This window comes from Haemorhous mexicanus, chromosome 11 (assembly GCF_027477595.1).
Source record: "Haemorhous mexicanus isolate bHaeMex1 chromosome 11, bHaeMex1.pri, whole genome shotgun sequence".
Lineage (NCBI taxonomy): Eukaryota > Metazoa > Chordata > Aves > Passeriformes > Fringillidae > Haemorhous > Haemorhous mexicanus.
In genome coordinates, this window is record NC_082351.1 from 10,242,557 (window position 1) to 10,268,447 (window position 25,891).

General features: G+C 44.7%; 3 protein-coding genes across 5 annotated transcripts in view; 2 read left to right on the forward strand and 1 right to left on the reverse strand.

Annotated features, from left to right (window-relative positions):
• USP4 (ubiquitin specific peptidase 4) overlaps positions 1 to 12,460 on the forward strand; it is a 30,709-nt gene extending 18,249 nt beyond the window's left edge. For both annotated transcript variants that reach the window (XM_059856376.1, XM_059856377.1), the window contains 9 exons: positions 6,898 to 7,089; positions 7,655 to 7,743; positions 8,634 to 8,849; positions 8,928 to 8,998; positions 9,357 to 9,472; positions 9,959 to 10,108; positions 10,746 to 10,849; positions 11,911 to 11,999; positions 12,121 to 12,460. In XM_059856376.1, the coding sequence (XP_059712359.1) occupies positions 6,898 to 7,089; positions 7,655 to 7,743; positions 8,634 to 8,849; positions 8,928 to 8,998; positions 9,357 to 9,472; positions 9,959 to 10,108; positions 10,746 to 10,849; positions 11,911 to 11,999; positions 12,121 to 12,222 (1,129 nt within the window). In that variant the 3' untranslated portion in view covers positions 12,223 to 12,460. The remainder of the gene's footprint in view (positions 1 to 6,897; positions 7,090 to 7,654; positions 7,744 to 8,633; positions 8,850 to 8,927; positions 8,999 to 9,356; positions 9,473 to 9,958; positions 10,109 to 10,745; positions 10,850 to 11,910; positions 12,000 to 12,120) is intronic.
• A 3,212-nt stretch (positions 12,461 to 15,672) lies between these two features.
• EMC3 (ER membrane protein complex subunit 3) lies at positions 15,673 to 20,833 on the reverse strand. Its single transcript, XM_059856381.1, has 8 exons — positions 20,604 to 20,833; positions 20,457 to 20,514; positions 19,617 to 19,710; positions 18,892 to 18,996; positions 18,123 to 18,204; positions 17,892 to 17,971; positions 17,251 to 17,333; positions 15,673 to 15,920 (listed from the first exon to the last, which is right to left on the reverse strand). The coding sequence occupies exons 1-8, from the start codon at positions 20,756 to 20,758 to the stop codon at positions 15,792 to 15,794; spliced, it is 786 nt and encodes a 261-aa protein (XP_059712364.1). The 5' UTR covers positions 20,759 to 20,833; the 3' UTR covers positions 15,673 to 15,791.
• Positions 20,834 to 20,841: 8 nt separating this feature from the next.
• FANCD2 (FA complementation group D2) overlaps positions 20,842 to 25,891 on the forward strand; it is a 36,049-nt gene continuing 30,999 nt past the window's right edge. Inside the window, exons 1-7 of one of the 2 annotated variants that reach the window (XM_059856378.1) lie at positions 20,842 to 21,045; positions 22,204 to 22,293; positions 22,453 to 22,587; positions 23,194 to 23,261; positions 23,967 to 24,070; positions 24,584 to 24,647; positions 25,374 to 25,426. In XM_059856378.1, the coding sequence (XP_059712361.1) occupies positions 22,227 to 22,293; positions 22,453 to 22,587; positions 23,194 to 23,261; positions 23,967 to 24,070; positions 24,584 to 24,647; positions 25,374 to 25,426 (491 nt within the window). In that variant the 5' untranslated portion in view covers positions 20,842 to 21,045; positions 22,204 to 22,226. The remainder of the gene's footprint in view (positions 21,046 to 22,203; positions 22,294 to 22,452; positions 22,588 to 23,193; positions 23,262 to 23,966; positions 24,071 to 24,583; positions 24,648 to 25,373; positions 25,427 to 25,891) is intronic. The other variant, XM_059856379.1, reaches the window with a different exon arrangement.

Here is a 25,891-nt window from a genome sequence, read left to right on the forward strand (position 1 = left end):
GTTTGTTCAGTGCTGCTGAAATATATATTAATAATATATATATATAATAACTTCAGGAGTTTCTGGTATCTCAGCAACTTAACTTCTTAGATTACTGGCAAATGTCTCACTGTTTATTAGAAAGAGGAATAAAAAATACTTGAAAAAAATAGGTCTTTCAAAACCTTCCACCTTTAAAAAACAAGCTTGTTTCCACTTGAAATGTTGAGAAACATTTTATTTCCCCAAAGTCAATGAAGAAGAGTTTCTCACTTATAAGAATTTTTCTCTTCTTAAATTGAGGAAAATTCTTTGGAGGAGTGACAGGAAAAGACTTGCTGCTTATGACTTGGAGGATGCTCTGTGTGCCTGTATAGTCCATGAAATGTTCAGCTTGGAAAAGGTGCTCCTGTACTGGTGATGGAGCTGTGGGGTGTATAACTGGTTACACAGAGTGATGCTTCTCTCCTGTTCCTGAAAGAAAACTGTCTTTGTATCACTTAATGAAGGAGAACAGAGGCCTTTTATTAGAAAGTACAGCAGTCTAGGGTTTTACAGTCACAGTATTTTCACCCAAAATTCACAATTGAAATAAATAGCCAGAAAAGACTCTAGAAAACCACACTAACTCATCAAACATTTGTTTGCACTACATTTATACTGGATATTACCACAAAAGAAACTCTTAAGAACACTTTCTAGAGTGTTGGGCTGAAAAGATAGCAATTGGGTTTTAAGAAAGGAAGAATCCTTCTGGAAGCTGCATGCCTACCATGTTTGGAAAACTTAAATTTTTCCTAAGATTTGTTTGATTCACTTAAAGGCCTTGTGTGGTAAGACTAAAATATACCAGCTTTGAGTCTAGCTAAAATATAGCTTTGAGTCTAGGAAGATAGAAGTTACAGAACAGATTGTTTTTTAATAACATTACTTATTTATAAATCAAATAGGGAAGCTGCATCATTTCAGGATGTTGGGCTCAGTGCAGTAAAGCCAAGTGAGAGCTGTGTCAGCTATCAGGTTTGAAAAACAAACTGGAAAAGGATCATCTGGTAGTTCTGGCACCTTTTGCAGGGCATGCTCTTAGGCACTAAATGTTAATGTAGGTGTGCTTCAAGTTGGCATATAATGGAACCTGGGATATGACTGAGTACCATCAGTTAATTTTTTTTTTGTTAGAATAAAAGATGTTTTCTAGAATCAAAGTATCTCTTGTATTTAAATGATACTCACTTCATGCTACTTGCTGTCTCATGTGCTTGAACTCTTTCCTAACTCACGTTTGATTGATCCTGTCCCTTTTATATACTCATCATGTGCTCTTATTTTCCAGTAATGTCCAGTAGCAGTTCTTCCTTGTGGGAAAACTGTAACATGTAAATCTCGCTCCGTGTTTTAAGTAGTTGCAGTTAGATGCTAAGTTTCTTTCACTGGTTAGAAAACAAAGGGAAAAAACTATCTAAAACAGAGTTAAATCAGTACAGAATATTCAGAAACAGATATTTCTCATGTATATTTCCCCAAAATTTGTGTGCATTTCCCAAACTTACATTTTGAAATTACGCATGGCTCAGTGGGTTCTATTGATTTTTGAGGTCTTTTTCTGAAGGATTTTGTTGCCTGGTCTTTGAATTGGGGTAGGCTCACAGCCCTTTTCTTTTGTTCTTCCTGTGATTCCTTCCACACTGAGTGAATTCTGAGAGAAGCTGTGGTAGAATGAAGGCCACACCCTTCCATTTAAATAATTGTTTTTAAGGTGTAGCAGTTTCCTCACCTGAGAAGCACTCCTCCCTTCCACTGGCAGAAGCAAACCAAGGTTGTTTTAGTAATCATCTGTGCTTATTTGCTGGACTCTGAGAATCCAAAGAATGAGTGGGTAATGATAGGGCAGTACAAAGCCCTGGAGCTCTGAGTTCATGAGCAGTTGCCATCCAGTTGTTCCTGTGTTCTTTGCTCTCATTGTTCCCCTCTAAACACGACCTTGCTCAGATCTCCCACCTGTGATCACCTTTGTGGCTGCCTCCTGTAACAGAAATCCGTTGTGTCAGTGGTTCTGAGGCTGTAGGATCTGCTTGTAAAAACTGGCGGTTCTTGCCTTCTCTACATTTCTTAGCATCATATTAAGTTGTTTCAGGATTGAAAAATTTAATTATGAATGTCAGTCTCTTACAGTGTTTCTGCAGGCTTGCTTTGCTGAGAGCAGTAGCCAGGCCTGCCTGTGACAACAATAACCCCTGTGGTTTGCCAGACCTCTTACTGTATTGTGCACTGGCCAGCTGGCAGCAGACATCTCAATTCAAAATTCAGAAACTCCTAACACTGCAGGAGATCTGTGCTCCAGCAGGGCTGTGACTTAAAAAAATTAAAGTCAGTACTTTTTTACTGGTGTCTTGCTTTTGACACCAATGTCTGTTAAGTCTCAGCTTTTGATTTGGGCCTCTGTTGGTTTGTTACTGAGCAGATCATGATTTCCTTGAAGTGCTTGGGTTGGAAATGTCAGGGAGCAGGAGCTCTCACAACACATTGCAGCAGGAATAAAGCAGCTGGAATGGGCCTTGGCTTTTCTGAGCATTTGCTTGACAGGACATGGTCTGCTGAATAGGTATTGTAGTCCAGACTGTGCTGTTGGTGAAATTTGGGAAACGTGCTGTATGTGGGATGTATGGAATATTGAGCTGCCACATTTTATGGGATATTTCAGTGGCAGGAAAAACTGTGGGTTTTTTTTCTGGTTTTCACTGTAGGGTTTTGAGGGAAGACACATTCAGTTTTTGCAGGGCATCTTGGGCATCTTGAGATGTGTATTGTGAATTTTAATGTGCCACTAAAATGGTTGGGAATACTGAATCTAGGGGAGTGAGGAAGGGGACAAGAATTGGACTCCATTTGGAACTTCAGCTGAATGGATTGCAGTATGGAAAATGAAGATGTGCCCTGGATGTCTGAGATACATTTTTCCTCTGAGCTGCTCAGTTTCTGGTTCATCAGTTCTTCTGGTTTATTATCTTACCTGTTGAGCTCTCTGATAGTAAAACTTCAAAAAGAAGAAATGCAAATACACACTGGTTGTTATTTAGGTGACTTTAAGTAACTTTGAAATGCATTCCAAAATTTACCTGGCACCTTTTACACAAGAGGACAAAACTGTACATTTCCTTCTCCACTGAGAGGAAAGGAGGATTTGGAAATTTTGGAAATTCTCCAAGCCTGTTCTTCCACAAGGCTTTACACTCATCTCTTTCTCATCTGGACAGGTTTGGAACTGTCAGGTAGTCCTGGAGCAAGTTGTGTTAATATCTGTCGAAGAAAAGCTGAGATGCAGAAGTGGGGAGGGTTGGTAGAAGCCTTGAAACAAGATCACTGACTCACCATTCAGGGGCAGGGCAGCCAGAGTATGGTGGGAGTGTCCCACTTCTCACAGCTGGAAATGGTTCTCTCCAAGCAGCATGTTGTTCTGTGGAAGGACAGGGAGGTCTGTGGCACATGATCAGAAATCTCTCCTGTAAAGGTGGTCTGCAAATCAATTTGATGACAGTAGTTCAGTGTGTGTGCTGAATGCTCTCATTGCCCAGGCTAAGCAGAGCACAGCATTCAGCACACAACCCAAACACTTGCTGTTTCTTTTCCTCAGGTCCTGGGAAGCCCAGCCCCACTAGGACCTCCGGCTCCCGCTCCAATGTAACCCCTCACATGCACCCTGCTGGTGCTGTCCCATCACCAGGGATCCTGCTGGAGCTTGGAGCCGGCCTACAAGGGCTCAGGTAAGTCCCACATGAAAACAAACTCCACAGCCCATTTCAAAGGCATTGCTCTTAGTGTTTCTTCTTAGTTCTGAGGAACTAAGAAGAAAAATGTTCTGATGGATAAACTAGATACCCCTGTTCTCTTAGCCTGGCTAATGGGGCATGTTACAGAACATGTATTGTTTATGTTGATAAAAGTTTCACAAATTGATTTGCAGGTCACCTTTAACCTATAAAAGTGTGCATCTTTGAATAGGATCTAGTCAGTTTGCCATACATGCCATGTTTTCTGCCTTCTCTTACAACATGCTGTATATTACATTTAGATAAGTTCATGGTCTTGAACAACCATCACTGGCTGAAGAGATGTCAGGTTTGTTAGTGTGACTAAGCCTACAGCAATTATTGAGTTACTGAGGTCAGCAGCCCAGCAGGTCCAGTAGTTTTATACAAAACATTTGAGATGTGTAGGATCTTGTAGCAAACTGATCTGTGAAGTTTGTTCACACTTACTAAAATTGGAGTTTTCTTCTTTGAAATAAGGGTTTGCCTCCTTTCCGAAATGAACTTCTGTTTATTTAAACCTTGTATAAACCTCCTGTGTGAATTCCTCATAGTTTTTAATCTTTTTCCTCTGCAAGTCTGGCAAAATCCTTTGACCAGGTTCTACAGTGCAAACTGTCCAGTGTCTTAAGAAAGTTGCATTTTCAGTCTCTGATCTCTTAGTTTATTTGTTTGTATGTGTTCTGGTATTATGAAAGAAAGTAAACAGATTAGGAGTATCTCCACTTCCTAGAAGAGATCAGAATATGTGCAGCAGTTTCTCCCAGTTTTTTTCCAATCCTGTGTTTATTCTTACTATCTACTTTTGACCCTGTTGTGGTTTCTCAGCAGCATCTCTGGGTTGTTGTGCATTAGTAACCCCCTTCAGACAGATCTGTTTGGCAGCTTCTGCAAAGCATTTCTTCCTGCCTTTCTTCATTCTTTTTCAAAATAGACCTCTTGGTTGTTGCTGTAGACTGACTTGTGGTCCATGTAGTGTTTTGCAGCTGGAGTTAATATCACAGATCCCAGCACCTGTGAGGGAATGTTTCAGTAACATAAAACCTATATATTAGCCTGGTGTTCAGCTGGGACACTTGCTTTACCTTCATTGTGCAATGGAACAAAAGTTACCTCATTGCTCACTGCCTCCTTTCTGAATTGAAACCACGCACCTGAACCTCCATAATGCTGATAAAGACTGGTCAAGTCCTACTCTATTACTTAGCAGTTTTCAGGCACTTCTGAGTTATCATGAATTATAAAGGCAATTAGCCAGTATCTAGCAGTGTGGTAGTAGCTGAGCTAATGTTTCTGACTTCTAAAACCATGTTGTGTCATCTGGAGTAGCATCACCTTCATGTTCTATTATTTCAATGAGGTTGTTACATACAGAATTATGGGGTATTGCCCAGCAATTCCCAGTATCAGCTCTACAGCCTGTTACTCTGTACATAAAGTACTTTGGCTTTGGTTCTTTCTTCAAGGGATAGCTGTTGCTCGGGAGATCATAAAAATGACAAATCTTGATTCTGATATGTCTGGTTTTAGTACTAATACATAAAAGGTGTTCTGAGGTGGAGTGGGTAGAGGGACACTGGAGTAATCAGATCTGTTGTGTTGTGGTGAGAAGTGTGTGAGATGCTCTCTGCAGAGTGTAATGGGGTGCTGCATGCTGGCTCTTTGTGATGGATGACCCCTACCTGTGGGAATAGGCTTTTATTTCTGTTCCATCTGTTCCTTCTCATGGGCAGGCTTCATTCAGGTGCTTGAGGGTGGAGTGTAAATGGGGCTTCATTAACTCCTGCTTGCAGAGCAGTGTAGGTGGTGTGAGAGGAGTCACAGGAGTGGCATGCACTGAGCTGTGTTACAGGAGTCCAGGCTAAGGGTTTCATAGTACCTGGTGTTAATCACAGCTTATATTCTGGGACTGATTATGGCCTTTTGTGGTTTAAACCTTTTTGTAGTGCTGTTGCTCAGGAAACTTTAGGAGGTGTGGACTGTATGCAGTGCTGGTGTCCAGCTGAGTAGCATTGACAGCCTCAACAGCTGCTGGCATTGGACTCTTATGCTGAGTCTGAGCTCTTGTGTTCTTGGTGGGCTGGACTCCCTGGCAGGATGTTTTCCTTTATGTACTCTTCTGAACTCAGTCCAAGTCCCAAGCTGGGATCCTTTTTTGTTGTAAGTAGGATGAAGCAGAATTACAGCTCTGAAATTTGTTCTCCTCCCTGCTCTGAGCACAGGAATAAAAAATGTTTCTCAGCTCTTGAGAGAAGGGGAGTGGCTTGTTTAATGGAAGAGAATTGTTAGGAGTTTGAGACATTCAGATGTATGATTGTGGTCTAGGTCATTATGTGTAGTGACATCTTTTCATGAAATCTTTCTTTCTCTTTCAGTGTTAAGATAAATCTGGGACAGGTGACTCACTAAATTAAAGAGCACTGTGACTTAGCATTGCTGAAAACGAATCTTTTGTAATGAATAGGCCTGAAGCAAACAGTGTGATAGTGTTGGACCACGTGGTTACTTTTGCCTCTCCTCTGACAGCTGCAAATATCTCATTTGCTGTTTCACCCAGGGCACAAACTGCGTCACAGTCTCCTCACTGTTCTCCCAGGCTGTTTGTTGTCTTCCAGAATTTTTCTTGTTTGTTTACTGTCCTTGGATTTTTCTGTGAAGCAGATGTTTCCAGACTCTGGGTTTTATGAAACATTAGCTGCTCAGTGATGTGAGCTCAGGCCATAAAACTGATTGAAGGGCTGACAGAATGCAAGACCCAAGGTATCAACAAGACTTCTTTCTCCAGGGGGAACAAACACTTGCAGAGGAATTTCAAAGTACATGTAGTATTTTTCAGTGCTGGAGTTGTCAGGGTAGTGTCTTGGGAGGTGATTGGTAACAGGGGCTTGAATTAGGAATAAAGACAGAGGGAAGGTGGCAGCTGAGTCATTTGCAGGTGTGTGTCCTGTGCCACTGTGAGCCATGGGGTGTGCTCAGGAAACTGCTCTGTAGCATGAGGACAGCACAGCCCTCTTGTACTGTTGGAGGGACTTGAACTGAGTTCATATTGGTCTTACCTGCTGTGCTTCTTGGCAGTGGAAATAACCCATGGAAATACCTATCTTTCAAACAGGTATGAAGTTTGCAAGCCAAGTGAGGATGGCTCAGAGTATGTTACTCTCTCCATTTACTTTCGGGAAAAGACAGTGAGGCAATCCAGCAATACTTCAGGGACTGTGCTCTTTGGGCAGCCACTGTTAATATCTGTGCCCAAACACAAGCTCACTGTGGATCACCTGTACAGTGTGGTTTTGGAACAGATCAGGTAAGTCATGGCTGTACCTTTGAATCCTATGCCAAGCTCTAGAGGTTGCTTATTCAATTACACTGTAGGAGGATTACTGAATCCTTGTTAACAGAGAGAATTTTCCTTGATTTTGTGGGTTGTATAAACCAGGATTTGCATTACATTAGTGTCTGGAGCCCCAGGGACATTTCAAGGTCCTGTTTTTTTTGGCTTTGTAACAGATATTGCTGGCTGAGCCTTGCAAAAGGAGTCAGGAGCAGAACCAAGGGCATGTTCTCAGGGCTCACAGATGGGGCCACCATAACTTACGTTTGCCTTTTCAATATACAGCTAGTGAAACGTGGAACAAGCAGTGAGAGAAAAGATTTAGGGAACTGTTGTTTGACTCGTTCTGAGGGCTCTTGTTGCTGTCATGTAAATGTGTGTACAGGTGCTGTATGCTGAGGGCTCTTGGTGCTGTACAGGTTGGGCTCTGGTTTGCTGGAGGGAATTGGGCAGCAAGAGCTGATGATAGAGGGGTGTGCTGCTGTTCTGGTGCACAGCTCCAGTATGGTTGTTTAAGAAATGTATCCCTTCTCTTCAGCCGCTGTGTGAAACTCCCTCTGGCAGAAGAATACTCCCCACCCTGCCCAGACAGAGGAACCTGCAATGGCTCCAATGGTGTGGTTGAAGGTAAAGCCCTTTCAAAATCTGCTGGAAGCTTTTCAGCACTTCAGCTTTCTAACAGCATTTGTTTTGTGCTGTGTGTGTTTGGCTTGAGCTCTAGCAGGTTTTCTCCACCGTGATTAAACCACACTGTTGTGGTGGACATCTGGTTGGTACAGGAAGAATCTTGTAGACCATTTCCTTCTTAGGGAGATCAGATGTGCAGCAGCTGGAGAGCAAGGTGTGGATGAGCATTCATCCTGACCAGTGTTTGGGAAGTCCTTGCTTAATTGAGCTGTCCAGGTGCCTGCCTCCAGAGGCAACCCTTCCTGACATGCCCTTGGGTGATGAAAACTGGCCTATTAGGTCACAAAGATTGTGGAGAAATTTGTCTGTTGGAGGACATAGAATCAACAATCTCATTCCTAGGCCACATGCTCTCTAGGAAGCTTTTAATGCTGATAACACGAGTGTTTCCCTTCCCTGTTTGAAATGATTCACTAGTGTAGCCCTGAGGGTAACAGCTGCAATTAAGTTAAATGGGGAAAAAACCTGCCCATTTCCCCCAAAGAATGGAAATTACTTTCCTGGTGACTTACATATTCCTTTCTGTGAAGACACCCAGCTGCAACCTTGCTGATTCTCTCTTGGCGATGCTTCTTAGGGTGTGCTGTCAGGAGTCATTGTTAACCTGCAGACTGAGCACTCTCCTTAACTGGCATCTGCTAAAGGAGAAAATACAGCTTCAGATGGAGTGGTTAGCAAGCAGAGGTTTCTTTTTCTGTGTGCCTTTTCATTGCTTCCCACACAACTGGTGTGTGTGTACAGGCTGATGCAAACAGCTGTCCATAGGAGGCATCAGGCTAAACTTCGACTGAAGGCCTGTTACATTGTCCTTGTTTGAAATGTTTTTCCAGGTGACATTGAAGAGATGGAGCATCAGGATGGTGGAGAGGAAGGCAAGGAAAAGCTGACAGAAGTTGACCCCTGCCACTCTGAGGGTTGTATGCAAGTGGAGTCAGCAAGAGACCTGCAGCCTTGCAAGAAACAGCATTTCACTTTAAGCCTTGTGAATTCCTCTGGGACCTCGGAGATAAACTCCATTGTTGAAGGAAAAATCTTAAAACTGAATGGTAATTATTTCCTTGCCTTTTTTTTTTTTCTTCTTTTTACACCTGTGCAATAAATATTTTCTCTTTTTTTTTTTGTAGCTTTTTCTGCAGTTGCTATTGACTGGGATTCTGAGACACGGAGGCTGCTGTATGATGAACAGGAGGCACAGGTTGTAGTATGCTCTTTTCATAAGTCATCTATGTAAATTTGCATGGTAGTTAAAAGGTGACAGTAAACAGTGTTCTGGTGGATCATCTTTTTAACAGAATAAACTGGTTTTTTTAATAACAGAATAAGACAGTTTTTATTGTCTCGATAAAAGCTCTAAACCCAAGTGAGGACATATATTTTCTCTTATGGACTATTTAGCATAAGAAAGGAGTGGCTGGAAGCTGAACATGATTCATGTCATGGGTGAGGAAGGAGGTGCAGAAATAGGCAGTGTGGGGAAAGTGAGCATGTAATTTCTTGATGTCAGGGATTACAGAGTACATGGGATTGAATAAAGCACCTGTCTCTTTCACTAGGCATTTGAAAAACATGGAAGCATGCTACAACTACAGAAGAAGAAGGCTGTTGTAGCCCTCAGAGACTGCATAGAGCTCTTCACTACTATGGAAACACTTGGTGAACATGACCCGTGGTAAGAACCTCTGTCTGCCTGCCTTATTTACCATCAAATGTAACTGTTTTAGTTCACATGATTTTTCATGGGATTCTTATAATTTCCCAGGTCTGTCCTTTTGTCCTCATTTTTGAGAAGTCTGTCAGATCTGTATTAAGTGATTAACTCAATAGGCTGTGAACATGGGTTAATAAAAGTATTTGTTTCCTGCCTATATTTAAGAAAAAAGTATCAGTGGGAATGCAGCTTCCAATAACCAGGCTATTTTTAAAAGATAGGTTTTGTACAGTGTGCAGTCATCATACTTGCCATAGGACTATAAAATGAAAGCAAGTTGGAGTTTGGAATTCTCTGAGGCAGAGTGTTCACCTGCATATTCCACAGGCAGTGTGCCTTCTGTCAGGCAGGAACTGTACTTGAGCTAGTGAGGCATCTTTAATGGAAGGCCAGAAGCTTTTCTTTTGATGCAGTCATTAATTTCCTTGCTTGTTACTCCTTCCTTAGGTACTGCCCTAACTGTAAGAAACATCAGCAGGCCACAAAGAAGTTTGACTTGTGGTCTTTGCCCAGGATTTTGGTGGTACATTTAAAACGCTTCTCGTACAGCAGATACTGGAGGGATAAACTTGACACGGTTGTGGAATTCCCCATCAGGTAGGAGTCTTCTCTCAAGTCAGGAAGAGCTTGGTCAAGAAAGATGTACTTCTAATGTTTCTGTTGGGTGGGCTTGTTGTAAAGGCTGGGTTTGAATGGCTGGACAGCAGGCATGAGTTGAGAGGGTTAGTGTTTTTGGGGGGAGGTTTTTGTTAATGCTATTCAGCTTTATATATCTCAAAGAGCATTAATTACTAGCAGGTACTGTTTCTTAAATTCAGTTAAGCCCATGTGATTCAACCAAGAGAACTTCTGTAGCAATTTTAGCAAATTTTTTTGGCAGTGCTACACTTGCAGTATTGAGTATTGCACAATTACAAGATGAAAGCCTGCCTTGTCCCTCTGCTTCTGCTTGCTAGCATCCTGCTGTGGGATGAAGCATATCCCTTACTATTCCTCTCTCACTCCTCATGCCTACACATGGACACTCCAATCTGTTTTTCATTCAGCACCTCCCTCTAAACCTGGCAGTGCTTGGTGTGTTTGTCAGGACCTGCCTTGTGTGAGAGAGGTAGCAAGTCTGGTCTTCACACTAACAACACCTGGCCCCTAAGCAGCAGAGCAGCACTGGTGCCATGCTTCAGTTCCTAAAAAGTGATGGTTACTGGTGTACTGATAGTTCTATGTTTCCTTCCAGGGGTTTGAACATGTCCGAGTTTGTCTGCGACCCAAGGGCAGGCTCATACGTGTATGACCTCATTGCAGTATCCAATCACTATGGAGCCATGGGAGTGGGCCACTGTGAGTAACTGCTGCTGTGTCCTTGGTGTGCAAGGAAACGTGGGCAGAGGGGACATGGGACATGGGAGGGCTCTGCACTGGGGCACCTCAGTAGCCCTCACCTAAGGTGTCTGGTCCAAAACTGACCTGTGTTTTGTGTGCAGGCGAGTATTGGCTTGGGATCCTGTGAGGTATGGAGACCAGATAGGTAGCAGCACTTTGGCCTGAGGTCTGACTGATGCCTATGGGACCCTGATTAGTTGTTATTAGTTTGTGTGATGGTGTTCCCCAATTTATGAGTGGAGTCAAAATTTTTCAGTGCTGAACCTGAAATTGTGACACTGGCTGACAGTAGAATGTCTCCACCTTTGAACTGATAAGAACTGACATAGGAAGATGTCATTTCATCAGGAGAAAAACCCACTTATATACAAGTTTGGTATGTGATGAGTCTGTGTTTTCTGTCACTGGCTTTGCTGCAGCACAGATGAAAAGTGTCTGTAGGTGAGTTACCTGTATCAGGTGTCCATGCAGATCCATGCTCTAGGTGACACTTGTAAAACCACCCAGAAGCAATTTACCATGACAGGATGATGAAGTCCTGTATCTGAAGGGGCATGTGTTCTGAGGTTGGAAATCACAGTCACAGAAGTCTTGGCTGGAAGAGATGTTGAGGGACTTCTAACTTCATTCTTGAGTGAGGATTCTTGCAAGAACCAGATCAGATCCATTAGCAGCAGAGAACTTTCCTTTCAAGTGAAAATGCAGAGTCTTAAACTGTGCGTGTTTGGGAAAGCTCTGACTCGAGGGCAGTGAACAAAGCCTACTACTGTTATTCCCTAAGTTTCTTTTCCCTGTATCTCAGCTGTCAGGGCTAAGCCTGGTGTGTGGAACCTGGTCCTAGACTAACTGGGCCAGCTGGCACGTTGTAGATGTTCATGTTGGTTAACTAGGCTTGGGGCAGGCAATGCCAAAGCTGGCTCCTGGCCTCCCCTGCACACGTGGTTGGAGTCCCAGTGTCCCAGGTGTGCATTCCTTGCTGGCCCTCCCCAGCCTGCTGAGCTGCAGTTCCTCCCTGACAGACACTGCCTATGCCAAGAACAAGGTGAATGGCAAGTGGTACTACTTCGATGACAGCAGCGTCTCTGTGGCTTCAGAAGACCAAATAGTGGTGAGTATTTGGCTTGAGGCTGTTGCAGCTCTGTGCTGAGAGTGTGGTTCCCTGCTTTGGGTGTGACATTGCAGCCAAGCTGGGTGGATGGTTTCAGATGGGTTTTCTTTCTGTTCGATAGACAAAAGCTGCGTATGTGCTGTTCTATGAGCGCCGAAACAGCGAGGAACATTCTGCCCCCTCTGCTCCCCAAGAAGAGTGTGATGGCATGGACACCAACTAAGCACCACCTCCAGCACTCAGCCACCATGGTAGTGGTTGCTCTTGTAAAGCAATGCCTGAGGCGCCTGAAAATTTTTCTTCTTTCTGTAGGGGTCAAGCAGAAAATCAAACACTGAGAGATTCAGTGCTGGGGGTTGCAGAATAGCACTGAAGAGCCAGGAATAGGTGCTGACACTTGGGTATTTAGAGGCCAAAAATAATATATATTGGAGCTTCAATAAAGTTCTTTTTAAAATCTGGCTGAGCTGTGTGGCTAGAGGCAGGGGCTGGGGCTGTGGTTCTTGGGCTGAGGGTTGTAGCTGGAGTTGGGAGAGGACAGCCTGAGCTGGAGGCCAGGCACAGCTGAGCCTTGAAGGGCCTGTGGAGGAGAGTGGTGGGTACGATTCTGTGAATCGGCATTGGGGCTTCCTGCCAACTCTCTGGTGTTGCTGTTGGGCCCTGCCTGTGTCAGGGAGGCCTCCTGCACCCTTTCTGGAGCTCAGTTCAAATTTTTGTACATCTGGTCTGTTGCAGTCTCTGCCATTGTACATAGATCCCCTGGCAAAGCAACAAACGTTTCTCTTGCTCGCATCCTTTCACTGATGCATTTGAGGCTCTCCTGGGCAGTTTTGACTTGGCATTTTTCATGTGAACACTGAATCCAGTGATGCAGAATCTTGGCCAGAAGTGAATCATACCTGCCTGTGGTGTGGCATATGTGCAGGCTGATCCCCATGGAGATGCAGGATACAGCTGCTCTGGCTCCTGTTCTTCTGCAGAAAAATTACCATCCATAACATTGATGATTTATTGTCTTTTCCATCTCCTACACCCTCACTTCCAGGCTGCTCTGTAAGCACCTTTCTGCTGCCAGCATTTCTCCTTTGGTTTGTGCAGTGACAGCATTTTTATCCTTTTTTGCTCATTTATGTCTCCAGCCAAGCTCAGCACTGTGTCCCCAGAGCCGTCACCTGTATGGGTGACAGCCCAATGCAATAGATTGTGTGAGTTTTCAGCCTTTTCTCTTGCAACTTTGGTTTTTTTGGACTGCTCTTTCAGCCCTCCTCCACGCTTGAGTGCTGCCTTTTCTGTCCTCACCCTGTCACCCTCTGTGGGGCTGCAGGTGTCACAGTCCTGTCCCAGGTCCTGTTTGCCTCTGCTGTTCAGTGGTTCTGCTCCATCCTTTTGTCACAACTGGCAAATGCTCTTCCCTCTGTCCTCCTTTACTGTGTGTTGCTTTTTAGGATTCAAGTCCAGCTTTCTTGAAAAGAGACTCCTATGAGTCTCACTGGAGAACTGGTCTTCCATGTGAAAAATGGGAAAAATTCCAGAGCCTTAGCCTGTATTTTTTAGGGAAACATCTAGCTCAAGGTAGTGAACCAAACAGGGAGGGTTTTTCCTTCTTAGATCCAAGTGTGTTGGCAGAATGAAAGGCTGAGACTGGCTATCAGTGTGTTTTCTGTTCCATCTGGAATATGTGCTTGCAGCTGCTGTGGCTTCAGTGCTGGCCATCACCTGTTGTGCTGGTGGTCAGCAGTGCTCATCCGTTTAACTCCAAACTTTCCACCTCAGCCCCAGCTTTCTGCAGCCCCGGCAACAGGCAGTGCCTGAAACTGCAGTGTGCCAGTCCCTGTACCCTGGGAGGGCAGCACCAGGCAGCCCTTTGCCAGGTCACGGGAAAGTGATGGGGAGGAGGAGGGGGTATTGTCTCTAGCCAGCATGCTGCTGATGTGATTCTCCTTTGTGGAATTAGCTTTAAAGCATTAAAATTTAAATTTTGAGATCACAATTGCTTAGTTGCTTCTGCTGTTTCGTTTTATTTTTATTTTTGCAACTCTTAATATTGAATTTTTTTCCTTATTACTGAGGGGAGCATGCAAAAAGCAACTTTTAAGCTGTAGCACTGCACTGAAATTACTCTAATCAGCATATTTTTGTTTGTTTTACCCTGAAAGTAAGTCATGTGGGCATTCCAAAATGGGGAGTAGAGGAAAGGGAGGACAGTTAAAGACCTTTTTAAAAGATAAATCAACCTGAAGTAGCCTTTGTCCTCCTCCTCACCTCCCTACCTGTGCTGACACTGAGAAATGCATCTGTGGGGTTCAATCTCAGATCCTGAACAGACTCTGTTGTACTGCAGAACAAGCAGCCCAGCTCTGCTTTCTCTGCCTCTGAGCTGCTGGGCTTTGGCTGGTGTGTGTGTGCTGTAATACCAGACTGTTTTTTAGACTAGCACTTTGTAAGTGGCTGGCTCTGTTGTACAAAGAGGAAAATTAAAGAGTGGTTTGCACTGAAACTGGGTTCTGTTGTATTTTCAGCTTTCATTATGTGGCCTAGGACTGCTGGTTGTGGGGATGCCTGGTGCTCTAGGAGAAATTTGGGCTGGGGGAGGGTGGGAGGAGGGTTCTGCAGAGCCAATGGGGATCTGGGAGAAAATCAGCTGTTAAGGGCACAGCTCTGCACAGCTGAGGGTTCACTTTGCTCCAGGGTTGCCTTTTCTCCCTGCAGTGCTGGGTTGCTGGTACTTGGTGCTCTAGCAAAGCTGTCCTTGCTTTTTTGTGGCACTAGACAGCCTCAGCTATGGTTTCATCCTTCTTCTTCCTCTGCAGACCCCTGAGTGGTCCTGGTCTTCCTTCTGTCCATTTTCTCCAGGGGTACTAGGGCTGCCACTGAGGTAGCTGTCCTGCAGCCTTTGTAATTTCCTCCTCTAGGCAACCTGAACACGCATGTGAGAGCAGGCTGGAAAAAGCTGAGAAAGAGCAATGGGTTTGTGTGTGAGATTGTCCCAGTCCTGCAAGTCAAGGTGGGCTGTGAAACCCTGGTGAGAAGATTTGAAGTTTTCATGCCAGAGTTACAGCGTAAGGAGCAGAGGATCTTGATCTCAGCTGGAGCTCCTGAGGGTTAACGAGCCTTAATGTAGAACAGCAGCTGCTGAACTTTGCTCTGAAGGGCTGCTCCCCAAAACATGTTGTGAAACCCATCGTGGGAAGAAGGGAAAGCAAAGGGGCAGCTTCCCTGTTCACTGGGAAGGTATTGGGTGTGAACAGAAAATCAGTGTCAGTCCTGGCTCAGCTCCTGCCTTGAAGAAGTTTTACAGTGTTACCCTGAGAAAAAGGTGCTCAGAATAAAGAGGGGGGGGCGAAATAACAGTCTGAGTATGGAAGAGCTTATTTTTAAAAAGCATTTGTCTAGGTTGGGACTGATCTCTCTGGGGAAGAGATCTGAGGAGTTTCTTCAAGGGGTAAGCCAGGAACAGTTGCTCCCTGTTCTCTACAGTGCAAGGTGGGCAGCATTTATTATCCCACCTGGCCCAGTAAAAAACAGCCAGGCAGCCCTTGGCAACACCCTGCTCGCAGGCAAGAGAGGCTGTGTGGGCACTCAGGTGCTTACAAATGGACTTGGGAAGGATTATATTAATAGGGAAATAGTGTGTGTGTGTCTGTGGGCTCAAATCCAAGTGAGGGCACTGCAGTTCTGAACATGACGTTTTTATTTTAATTGCAGGCTTGCTAAAATACATTATATAGTTCTAAATAACAGATTTCTTTTCAAATAACTTTTACAAGAGGTGACAAAAGCATATTCTCAAATTCAGAAGATGGAGGTCTGAAGTTCTTCCTTAAACATGCCTTCAAAATGGAGGTCTTTTGCCATGAGCTCTTCTTCTACATCTTCTAAGGCCCACTGATGATCTGTCAGTTCTAAGGCTTCCCATTCCGTCTGCATTAGCAGTGAACACAAGTAGAGAAGAAAAAGCAACATAGGATTAGTTTGACAAGAACTACACAAAGCAGTGCTTGCTTTTTAAAAACTGCAACAAACACTGATTTCTATTAAAAACCTGGCAATCCTATCAACTCTCTGAAATCAGTGGTTTATGGTTAATTAGATATTAGTTGCTCAATACAAATTGCATCACAGAAATTAGAAAAACTACATTATCTACTTTCTGCCAACCCTCTAACCTTCTGGAACAGTCCATAGCTTCTATAACGGCCAGTTCTGTTCTGGTGGGCCAAGTGCTTTGCAGTGAGGTAATTGTTTAGTTCAGTTACTTGATAACAACAGGTAAGAGGCCAAAACTATTGCACCTGATCACAGACTTGTGCACAAAGCCTGCAAAAAACCATGCCATATGATGCCCAGCAAGGGATTTTTATTTCTTGGCTAGAACACTTCTCTTGCAATATGGGCTTTTCCCCTTTTGTTTCTGCTGGAACATGTTGTGGGTTTTGGTCCCTGCAAGGCTGAATTGGCAGAAATGCTGTGGAGAGCCAGTACTGGGTGGAAGTGGAGTCAGACTGGCTGGAACTGCACTTCAGTGCTAAGTGTGGCAGAAGAGCCACTGCTCTAGCACTGCTGCCAACTGCAGCCATCCTTTTTCCTGGCTGAGCCTCTGCCTGGGTAGTGTGGGATTTTAACCAGGAAGGTTACTGAAAACAAACTGCAGGAGCAGACCATCCCAACTTCCCAGGCAGCAGATGATGTGTGGCTAAACCTCTTCTACAGTACACAAAACCAGAAACCAGGTCTGTCCTTTGTGCATAAACCTGGCCATAAACACTGCCTGTGAAAGGCAGAGGCAGTCTGCCTCCAAGGAAGTGCCTATGGGAACTGCTTTAGGAGAACTTCAAGACAGTAAATTGCTGAAGGTTTTTCCACTGAACTGACTGGCTTTCTTGATTTTTTTACCCAAGTTTGATCAGGGGCCTGCTGGACTCGTGCTCAGCTGCACTATTAACACAACTTTTGGAGATCCAGCTTCTGATTTGGAAGTATACCTCAAGGTAAAAAAACCCCTTCCTCACCAAAAGCAGAGGATGGGACATAAATTCAGCTTTTGTACCAGCAATGACTGATCCGTCAGATTTACTTCAGGGTATTTGGGCTCTGCCAGATCCAGAGTAACTCCCACAGCCTTCATAAGCTGTCAGCTCTAATTTTAGGAACAGGAATCCAGAGCAATTCCCTTGACACATGGAGATGAGTTACATGCGGCTTACAACGCTACAAGCTCACACAAGCAGGAGTGCAGGTGGGAATACTGTACCTTAAATGCTTTGTTAGTATCTGCTGGCATGGCCATTGCTGCCCCTGTCATTTGTTCTTGCATCACCCTGGACTGATCTGCAGCTGCAAATGAGAAATGAGAGGTTGATTTCTGTGCTATTGAAGAGCATTCCCTGGAGCATGGAGCAGTTGGGAAGGTTTTTATCTATGGATGAATACATTGCAGCAACAGCCAGAATGCAACACTGCTGTGCCAGGAGTCCTCACAAGACATATTGCTCTCACCTGCTCTGTCTTAGCCAGATTTACATAAAATATGCCGAAAATTTGAGGAAAGTAGTTTTCTATTCCCAATGCACATCTGTCTTGCCCCACATCTAACATTAAAAAATCTCTGCAGTTTTCCTTAAAGCCAATTCTCGCTAGAAATAAAACAAACCCGAGTGCAAAACTTTTGCACTGATTTGATGGGAAAGAAAGCCTGGGCTAAAAACCATGGAAGTTTATGAACCAGTGGCTGGTACAGGAGATGTGGGTACTTGCTGCAGGTGATGTCAAACCTGGCCCATGGACAGTAAGTAACCTCACAGAAATGAGAGAAGAATTCAGGAACTTCTTGGCTGCCTCAGACAACATCCCATGGAAGGGGCAGCCAGTTCCCAGAAATGGCAAGTGCCTTACCATTATCTTGGCCCAGGATGAGAGTATAAATGCTTCTGAGTCCAAACACATTCAAGAAGTACCAGGAAGCAGAGCTCACCCTGACAAATCAGAACAAGCACAGTTGTTGTCAGTTCAAAGCTGGCTCATGACCTCATTCCAGCAGCACACACAGACCAGCCAAGAGCTATTAACACATTCAACATTTTCCAAGTGGGAACTGGACCTTGCTTGCTGAGGACAGGGACTTACCAGGATGCATCCAAAGTGAGCAGCTCAATTCCCTGCTGCAGCATTGGCTTAAAACGCAGCGTCAGGGGAAAGGGGACCTTTGCTGCAGGGCAAAGAAAAAAAAGCCCAGTTTTACAAAGTGACACTGCATGATTGCAAAGCACAGGGCAAAGGAAGCAGGTAGCTCTTTTATTACATCTCATGTAGTCTGAGTGCAATGTGTACAATAAAAAGTTAACTTGGATTTTTGAAAAAGCTGCAGTTCTGTATTCATTTTAACATGAAAAGACTTTCTGAAACTTAATCAGATGACCATATCTCACAGGTATTACTTCAGTGACTGTGAAAGGAAATGTCCCTTGTTAAAGAAAGTTATCACATTAACAGTATAGAAAAAAACCCCCAGAATTATGAATTTAAGTAAGTATTTTTGATGTGTACACTCCACACAGTAACCAATTCCCTGGACAAGTTCAGAGGAAAATCCACTGCATCAACCTGAATTTCAGGCAGTTTTAATAAAATACTGCTTTTGTCACTACAGTTGTTCCCAAGTACATGAGCTATTTTCTTTGAGACCATGACCAACACTCAAAACAATTTCCACCCTTTGCAACGGGACAAGCAAATCTGTGCAGTTTGTGGAGTGAAGAGCAGCAGTGCCACAAGCCAGATTTATGCTGCTTCTAACTGACTGCTCTCAGGTCCAGGAGCAAACCTCTGATGTGGTTCAGACCCTCAAGGCCATCTTCAGAAACACAGCCAAATCCATGTTACTCCAGACACTTACTTGTGACAAATCCTGAAAATGTCATGTTGATCCAACCACCAATGAGGATCATAGGCAGAACATTGGTTACATTCCCTTTCATCATATCTGTCAGCATGGTGGGATCTGCAAATCATAGACAGGGTGTAAACAGCAGCACATCACAATAGAGAAACAAGTAATTACATGTCAGATAATTTAATTAAGAAGCTGCATGAGACAACACTCCTATCCCAATATCTACAATTTTCCATTGCTGACAATACTTTGCAAAAGGAGATGAGCAGCAGTGTGGTGGTGGCTTCTGCCACAGAGGTGGTGTGTTCTGTGCTGTGCCTGACCCCATCCCTTGTCCCAGATCTCTGGACTTGCCTGACCCCTGTCAGCTGACCTGGGTAGAGGAAGGACAACAAGCTCCTGTTTTGCTGTATACATTAGTTAAATTAAATCACTTTAGGGAAGACCCTCTGGGAGCTGGAGCAAAACATTGGCAAAAGGAGACAAGAGCAGGACTCCCACTCCTGGCTACCCTGAGGAGGTCAGGTCTCCTGAGATGCTGCAAGCAGCTCAGGGCTGAAGTTAAGCAACGTGAAGCAACCTAATGTTTTTGTTATCCAAGAGAGGGATCTCACTCCCACCCTCTCCCTCACACTGCCTGAGCTCCCTGCAAAGCTGATTCACCTTCCACCCTCAGCAGACACTGACAGGTTTTTCTACCTGGCTGCAGTTAGGGTACCTTAACATACCTGTCATAGGTGAAGGAGGCACTACCTTTCTTTTTGTTTTCTTAAAAAATCCATCCTCGGGGTTATTAAAAAAATATTTCCGGGACAGGAAAGACTGAAAGCAGAGAAAGACAATGCCAACACCATAAGAAGTAAAAGGACAGAAGCATTAGTTCTTGCTCAGACATTCAGACATCTCGTGAGTTCTTTCACAACACACCTTCGTGGGATAGGTGCCTCACTGCCCACGTGTTCTAAAGCTCCTTGTATTTTTCTGCATCCAGAGTACCAGATCTCTGGCTCTCTAAAATTCTTGAAGTAATTACAAGGATTCTCTGAAGAGAAACCCATGTTAATTAAAGAGCTTTTAGTGTTTTGTGCAAATTCTTTGTGCTGGTGGATCAACAATACTGATACATGGAACATTTTCACTCGCCCAGCTGACCTCTGGATGTCACAAAATACACATTTGGTACCAATAGAGCCAACATAAGCGATGCATTTTTAGATTAGCAAACATTTCAGCTGACATTGTATGACCACCTCGTTATCCCAAGCTAGCATTACATCCCTGTATGCTTGCTGGCAGATATTAAACACAGCAGTTTTGAGGCACATCTCATGTCAGCGTGCAGTTAAAACATCGAGCAGGGACAGCTAACGTACACAGTGGTGCTGTGTCCAAGATTCCCAGCAATCTGCCCTCCTGGACACTGCTCTGGCCCAGGGGTGACCCGGCAGCGTCTGACCCCGCGGGCCCTTGTGGGCGCTGCTCCTCCCGCGGCACTGCCCAGACAGAGCCCCGCGCTCTGTGCTCCTTTCCCAGCCATCCTTGTAAAGCCCGACCGCGCAACTCCGTACCTGCTTTGGAATGTATTTTCCATTTTCCCGAAGGACTCTGCTCCGGATCAGGACTTGGCTGGAAGAAAGACACGCGGCGTTAGCGGCCGGGCCGGGCCGGGCCGGGCCGGGGGAGCGGGGGCGGGCGGGGGTGAGGCGGGCCCTGACCTGTCGGACACCTGCTCCTGCGTGAGGCGCTTGTCGCTCTGCAGCAGGATGGACACGTAGTGCCGGATCATGCCCACGAAGAAGGTGATGAAGACGATGGGCAGCACCACCCATAGCCGGATGTTGGAGTCCAGCAGCAGCTCGGGCTCGCTCATCGCGGCGGTGCCGCCTCGGGCCCGGCTCCGGCCGACACCGGGCCGCCGCCGCACGCCCCGCTTCCGCTTCCGGGACCGGGATCGGGACAGGCCCTTCCGCCGCCGGCGGAATGGCGTCAGCGCGCGCCGCTGGCGGGAAACTCGAGCGCGAGTGGCGGGAGCGCCGTGAGGGGACAGCGCCGTGAGGGGACAGCGACGTGTCCTGCCCTGTCCTGCCCTGACCTGCCCTGCCCGGAGAGGACGGGAGGTGAGCTCGGCTCGGCTCGGCTCAGCTCAGCTCAGCTCAGGTGAGGTGGGCTCAGGTGAGATGGGCTGGGCTGAGCTGAGCTGAGGCGGTGGAATGGCCGCCTGAGGCAGTGCCCAGCCTTTGGCAGTAGGTGCGATGGAGGGGGCCAGCCTGGCCCTGGCTGGGCTGTCAGGCTGCGCCTCGCACCCAGAACAGAATCCCAGCAGTGGTGGGGCTGGAAGGGAGCTCTGGGGATCACCCAGTGCAGCCCCCTGCCAGGGCAGGGTCACCCAGGGCAGGTGACACAGGAGCGGGTCCGGGTGGGTTGGGAATGGCTGCAGGGAGGGAGAGTCCGCGCCTTCCCTGGGCAGCTGTTCCAGTGCTCTGCCATCCACAACCTAAAGAAGATTTTGCTCATGTTGAAGTGAAACTTTCATGTTTTGGCCATTGCTCCTTATCCCGTCACTGGGCACCACTGAAGAGAGTCGGGCACCATCTCCTTGGCACCTATCTTTCAGATATTTATATACCTGAAACAGCTGTGAAAGGCTCATTGCACTTTTGTTTTTAAACTGTTCCACTTCCATGCTGATATTTTAAATAACTCATTTTACCAGCCTTTACCAAGCACTTGAAATTTAGCGTGAGTTGCTCACATATCTTTTTTTCATAACCTTTACGTTTTAAAGGTGAATTGAGTTTATTTTTCTTTTTAATCATTGCCACCCCCCAAAAGAGGGTGGTGAGATGGAGGTTTGTGCTGACAGAGCTCACTGGCTATGATTCATGGTTAGGGACATGAACAGGGTCACTTAATGTGTTTGGGCCCATGAATACCCATCTGTGAATCCTTTTTTGCTTTGTCCAGGCATGAGGAGAGGGTCTTTAGCTTGAGTTTAGCTCACTGTATGCAATCTGAGTCCTCGTAGTTGCTCACTTTAATTTCCATTTCATTTGCCTGGTGTCTGAATGAAAGGCCAAGCCTTGTTTTATGAATTTTAGAAAAAGGGATGTATTCTGCTATTTAAATATGACAAGCTCTAAAATTTCAACCTGCATAGCAGAAAAATGTGGTGTGATATTGGTTACCCAGGCAATCTGTCTTTCTTTGAGCACTCTCAATTTCTGTCACGTTCCCTTTTGCTATTCACTAATACATTCTAGATCTGCTTAAAAAAGAGATGAATAAAACACTTGTCTTTTTCCTGCATTTTTTTAGGCAACAACAAAGGTTTTGTTACCATGGTTTCAAAAAGGAAATTATCCAAAGTTGATGCTTCTGAAGAGAGCTGCAAGACAGACTTGCCAAGTAGGTGCTTGGGTATCATCTTAGTGGGATGGAGACCCCTTAATAGAGGCAACAGCTCCCAGGCAGGGGGAAGGCCAAAATGGCAGTTCTGATAATGCTGATTATTAATGACACTGCTGATTTTTTATATATTTGATGCACTATGTCTTGTTTTCTTAGAAACTAAGAAGTCACGGAGTTCGGATAAGGAAAATGCCTCTGCCTTCTGTGGATTGGAGAATGAGGGAGTCTTTGAAGAGCTCCTCAGGACATCAGGAATTGTGCTGAAAGCTGGGGAGGGACAGAACGAAATAGGTATGAGTTCAACATTTGCTCTTTCTGATTTAGATCAAACCTGCAAGGATGGATAGTACAAAGTAATGATGTGTTTTACTTGCAGTACAAAAGTGCTTGAGCCAGCTTGTTTCAAAATTCAAGCAAACCCTCATTTGGCTTTTTGTTAAATACCTCCTGTTCCTGCTGAATTCAGTGCCTAAACTCATTATTCATCACCTAAACTCATTATTCCACCTCTTTGGGTGTATATCTGTTAAGTCTAAAGACTGCTGAAAGATTATTTGAGGTATATAGAAAAATATTAGACTGCATCTGTGATTACAGTATTGAATTGCAGAGGCGGGAGCTCTGAAATGGGGGAGCAAACGAGGCATTGTTGCCTTTTATTTCAGGCAAGGCCTTCAGGAAGTCCTGCATTCAGTGTCTTCAATGCTACTCTCAGCCCTGACTAGAGAAAGCACAAGCGCTGATTCCACCCAGGCTTTTGCCAACTGGACTTCTCAATAGAGCAAATGCAAAATGTTTTTGGATGGGCTTGAGAGCTTGTACTTGGTGTAGCTGTTATGATGTTGTATGGACAGACTGTGTCTCATTCTTTATTTCCTTTCTAAACTGTCTCCTTAGCTGTTGATCAAATAGCTTTCCAGAAGAAACTCTGCCTGGCCCTGGAGAAGCACCCTACTTACCCAGCTGTAAGTAACTTTGGCAGGAGCCACCTTCAAAGCTGTTTGCTGAGTAGGAAAATATGCAAATGCAGCTGCCTGTCCCGGCTAGGCCCATACAAAAGTGTGCAACACAGCAGCTTATCTTGGATTTGTGTGGTTCAGATTTTCCAGTTCTCTTAGTGTTGCTGTTCCAGCCTTTTAGTCCCACAGTTTTTCTATGTGTCAGAGTAATTTTCATTAGCAATATTATTCAATAGACAAAGATTCTTAGAGCAGACAAATCACTTGCATAGCTTTCTGGTGGAAGCTGGGTTTGGTTTTGTGTTGGGTGGGAGCTGGCAGCATTAACAGTGCCATGATGTGGTGCTCCTCCCCAGACAGCAAGTCCAGGGTGAAAGTCCTGAGGCCAGTGATTTGACTGCAGATGTTTTTTGGGTGCAGCCCTTGTCACATTAAATGTTGCTATCTCAGCTGAACAGGAAGAAGGACAAAGCCTTTTTAAATCAAAGTAAAATGTGAGACACTTGCTTTAAAATTAGTTTGCAGAACAATCACTGTTTCCTCTGGAAATGGTCTAGACTAGCATTTCTTTATTATCCAGCATTCCTCCATCACAGTTTCTGTCTGCAGTTCCCTGGTTAGTGGTTCTCACCATCTGCTTGCAAAATGCATCCTAAAGGACAGCACTTGACTGGGGTGTCCCTTCAGGGTGGATAACTTCTCTCTTTGCAGGTGGTGAAGCAGTTCATCAGTGGCCTGGAATCTCACATCAAGGACAGGAACCAGTTCAAGAACTGCCTCTTGCCGTGCACTCCTGTACGGTCTGAGGGGTCGAGGTAGAGAAAATGTGTTTTGCCTTCCCCTTCAGTCAGAGCCAGTCTCTAGTGACATGCTGGACACTGACCAGGGTGCAGCTAAAGGCTCCAGCTGGTGCACGCCAAGGCAGGATGGCTGGTGTAGTCCACTGCTGTTAATTAGCAGGGAGTTTAGAGTGTTAAGTCACAGAATTTACTGTCTGCCCATGGCACACATTGGATTCCATGGCATTTTATGGCCACAACCAAATACTATGAAAAATATTTGCCAGGGTGGTGAAGGTCAATTCCTTTTTGAGATTTTTTTTTTCCCCAGGAGATACAGCTTTACCACAGACTTCCACATTTCTAGTCCTGTAGAAAGTGAGCTGGTTCAGAGCTAAAGTGCTGTTGTAAATCTTTTTATGTGTCTGTGATTACCATGTGCTACCTGAAGTCATTGTATGTAGTTTTTAAAAGAACAGTAATGGGAAGAGTTACACCCTGTTCTCCCAGCATGTTTTTGACACAATTGTGGAATCTTTCATCTTGCAGGAATCTGGTGCACTCATATTGTGAAAGCCTCATTAAACTGCTTCTTGGGATTAAGATCTTACAGGTATGGGAACCTTAGCTTGCTCTTTACAATGGTTTTGATTGTAGGGAACATTTTGCTTACTTAAGTAAAGGATTAATAGAACTGGTTTTGAGGCAGGTGAGGCTGCATCTGGAGTGTGTTTTTTTGGTGCTGTAGGGACACAAAGATGCTTAGGGCCTGAAACACATGGCAGACAAGCAGAGACAGAGGGAACTGGGTTTGTTCAGTTTTAAAAGAAGATTAAGGGAAATTTCATTTTCTTCAAACACCTTGTTGTAAGGTGTAGGGAACACAGAGCCAGACTCTTCTCAAAGGTGAACAGGGGCAGAATGAGAGATGATGTCTCAGGTCAACCATAGGAAATTCTGATCACTTGCACTGTGGAGAATGTTTATTTAAGTGCTAGAGCTGGGTACTGTTTTCAAACTTACCTGAAACTGATCCTTTAGTTTTCTCTGTGGTGAAGAGCAGCTCAGGGTCTGAGAAAGAGAGGTTCAATGGCCCATATGGCTATATTCTGTTGGGTTATGTGGGTAGTTTATATCACCCTCTGAAAAGTGGTTTTCACTTCACAGGCTGTGCCTCATTTCTGGCATTAGGCAAGAGATTTCTTATACGGGAAATACTTTGTTGAGCCTTTCAAGCATTTTATTCTCTGTGTATATTTCATCTTTTCTGAAAGATTTTATGGCAGTACTACAGCACAACCAGTAAATGACCCTAACACTTTCATTTTCCTTTTTTTAGCCTGCTGTCATAACACTGTTGCTGGAAAAGATCCCCGAATTCTTTTTTGACATGTGAGTGTACACTGGCTTCTCTCTGCCTTGAAATGAAATTTCTTTTGGACAATCACCAGCTGTTTGACTTTAGCTGTTACTTCAAATTGCCTGACTGGCAGTTTGCACTGATGTGGGGCTTTTTTCATACCTGTGTAAAATAATCTGTGAGGTACCACGACCTTAAATTTGTGAGTCCATAGAGCAGAAGACAAATTTCTAGAAGGTGAAATGCAGACATTGTACATTGATTGTGCTTTTCACAGCTACTGACACAAGCTTAGGAATTATTTCAGCAGAGGGACTACAGAGTGTCTCATCATTAAAAAAAAAAGATGGAAGTGGCTGCTGGCAGAGTTTTTGGAGGCTGGGAGATGCAAACAGATCTCCTTTTAAAATTGCAAGTTGTGTTCTAACAAGGGAAATTGAAAGAGCATGTCTTGGTTTTTGAATGTAGAACACCACAGTGGAGTGAGAGATCTTGAG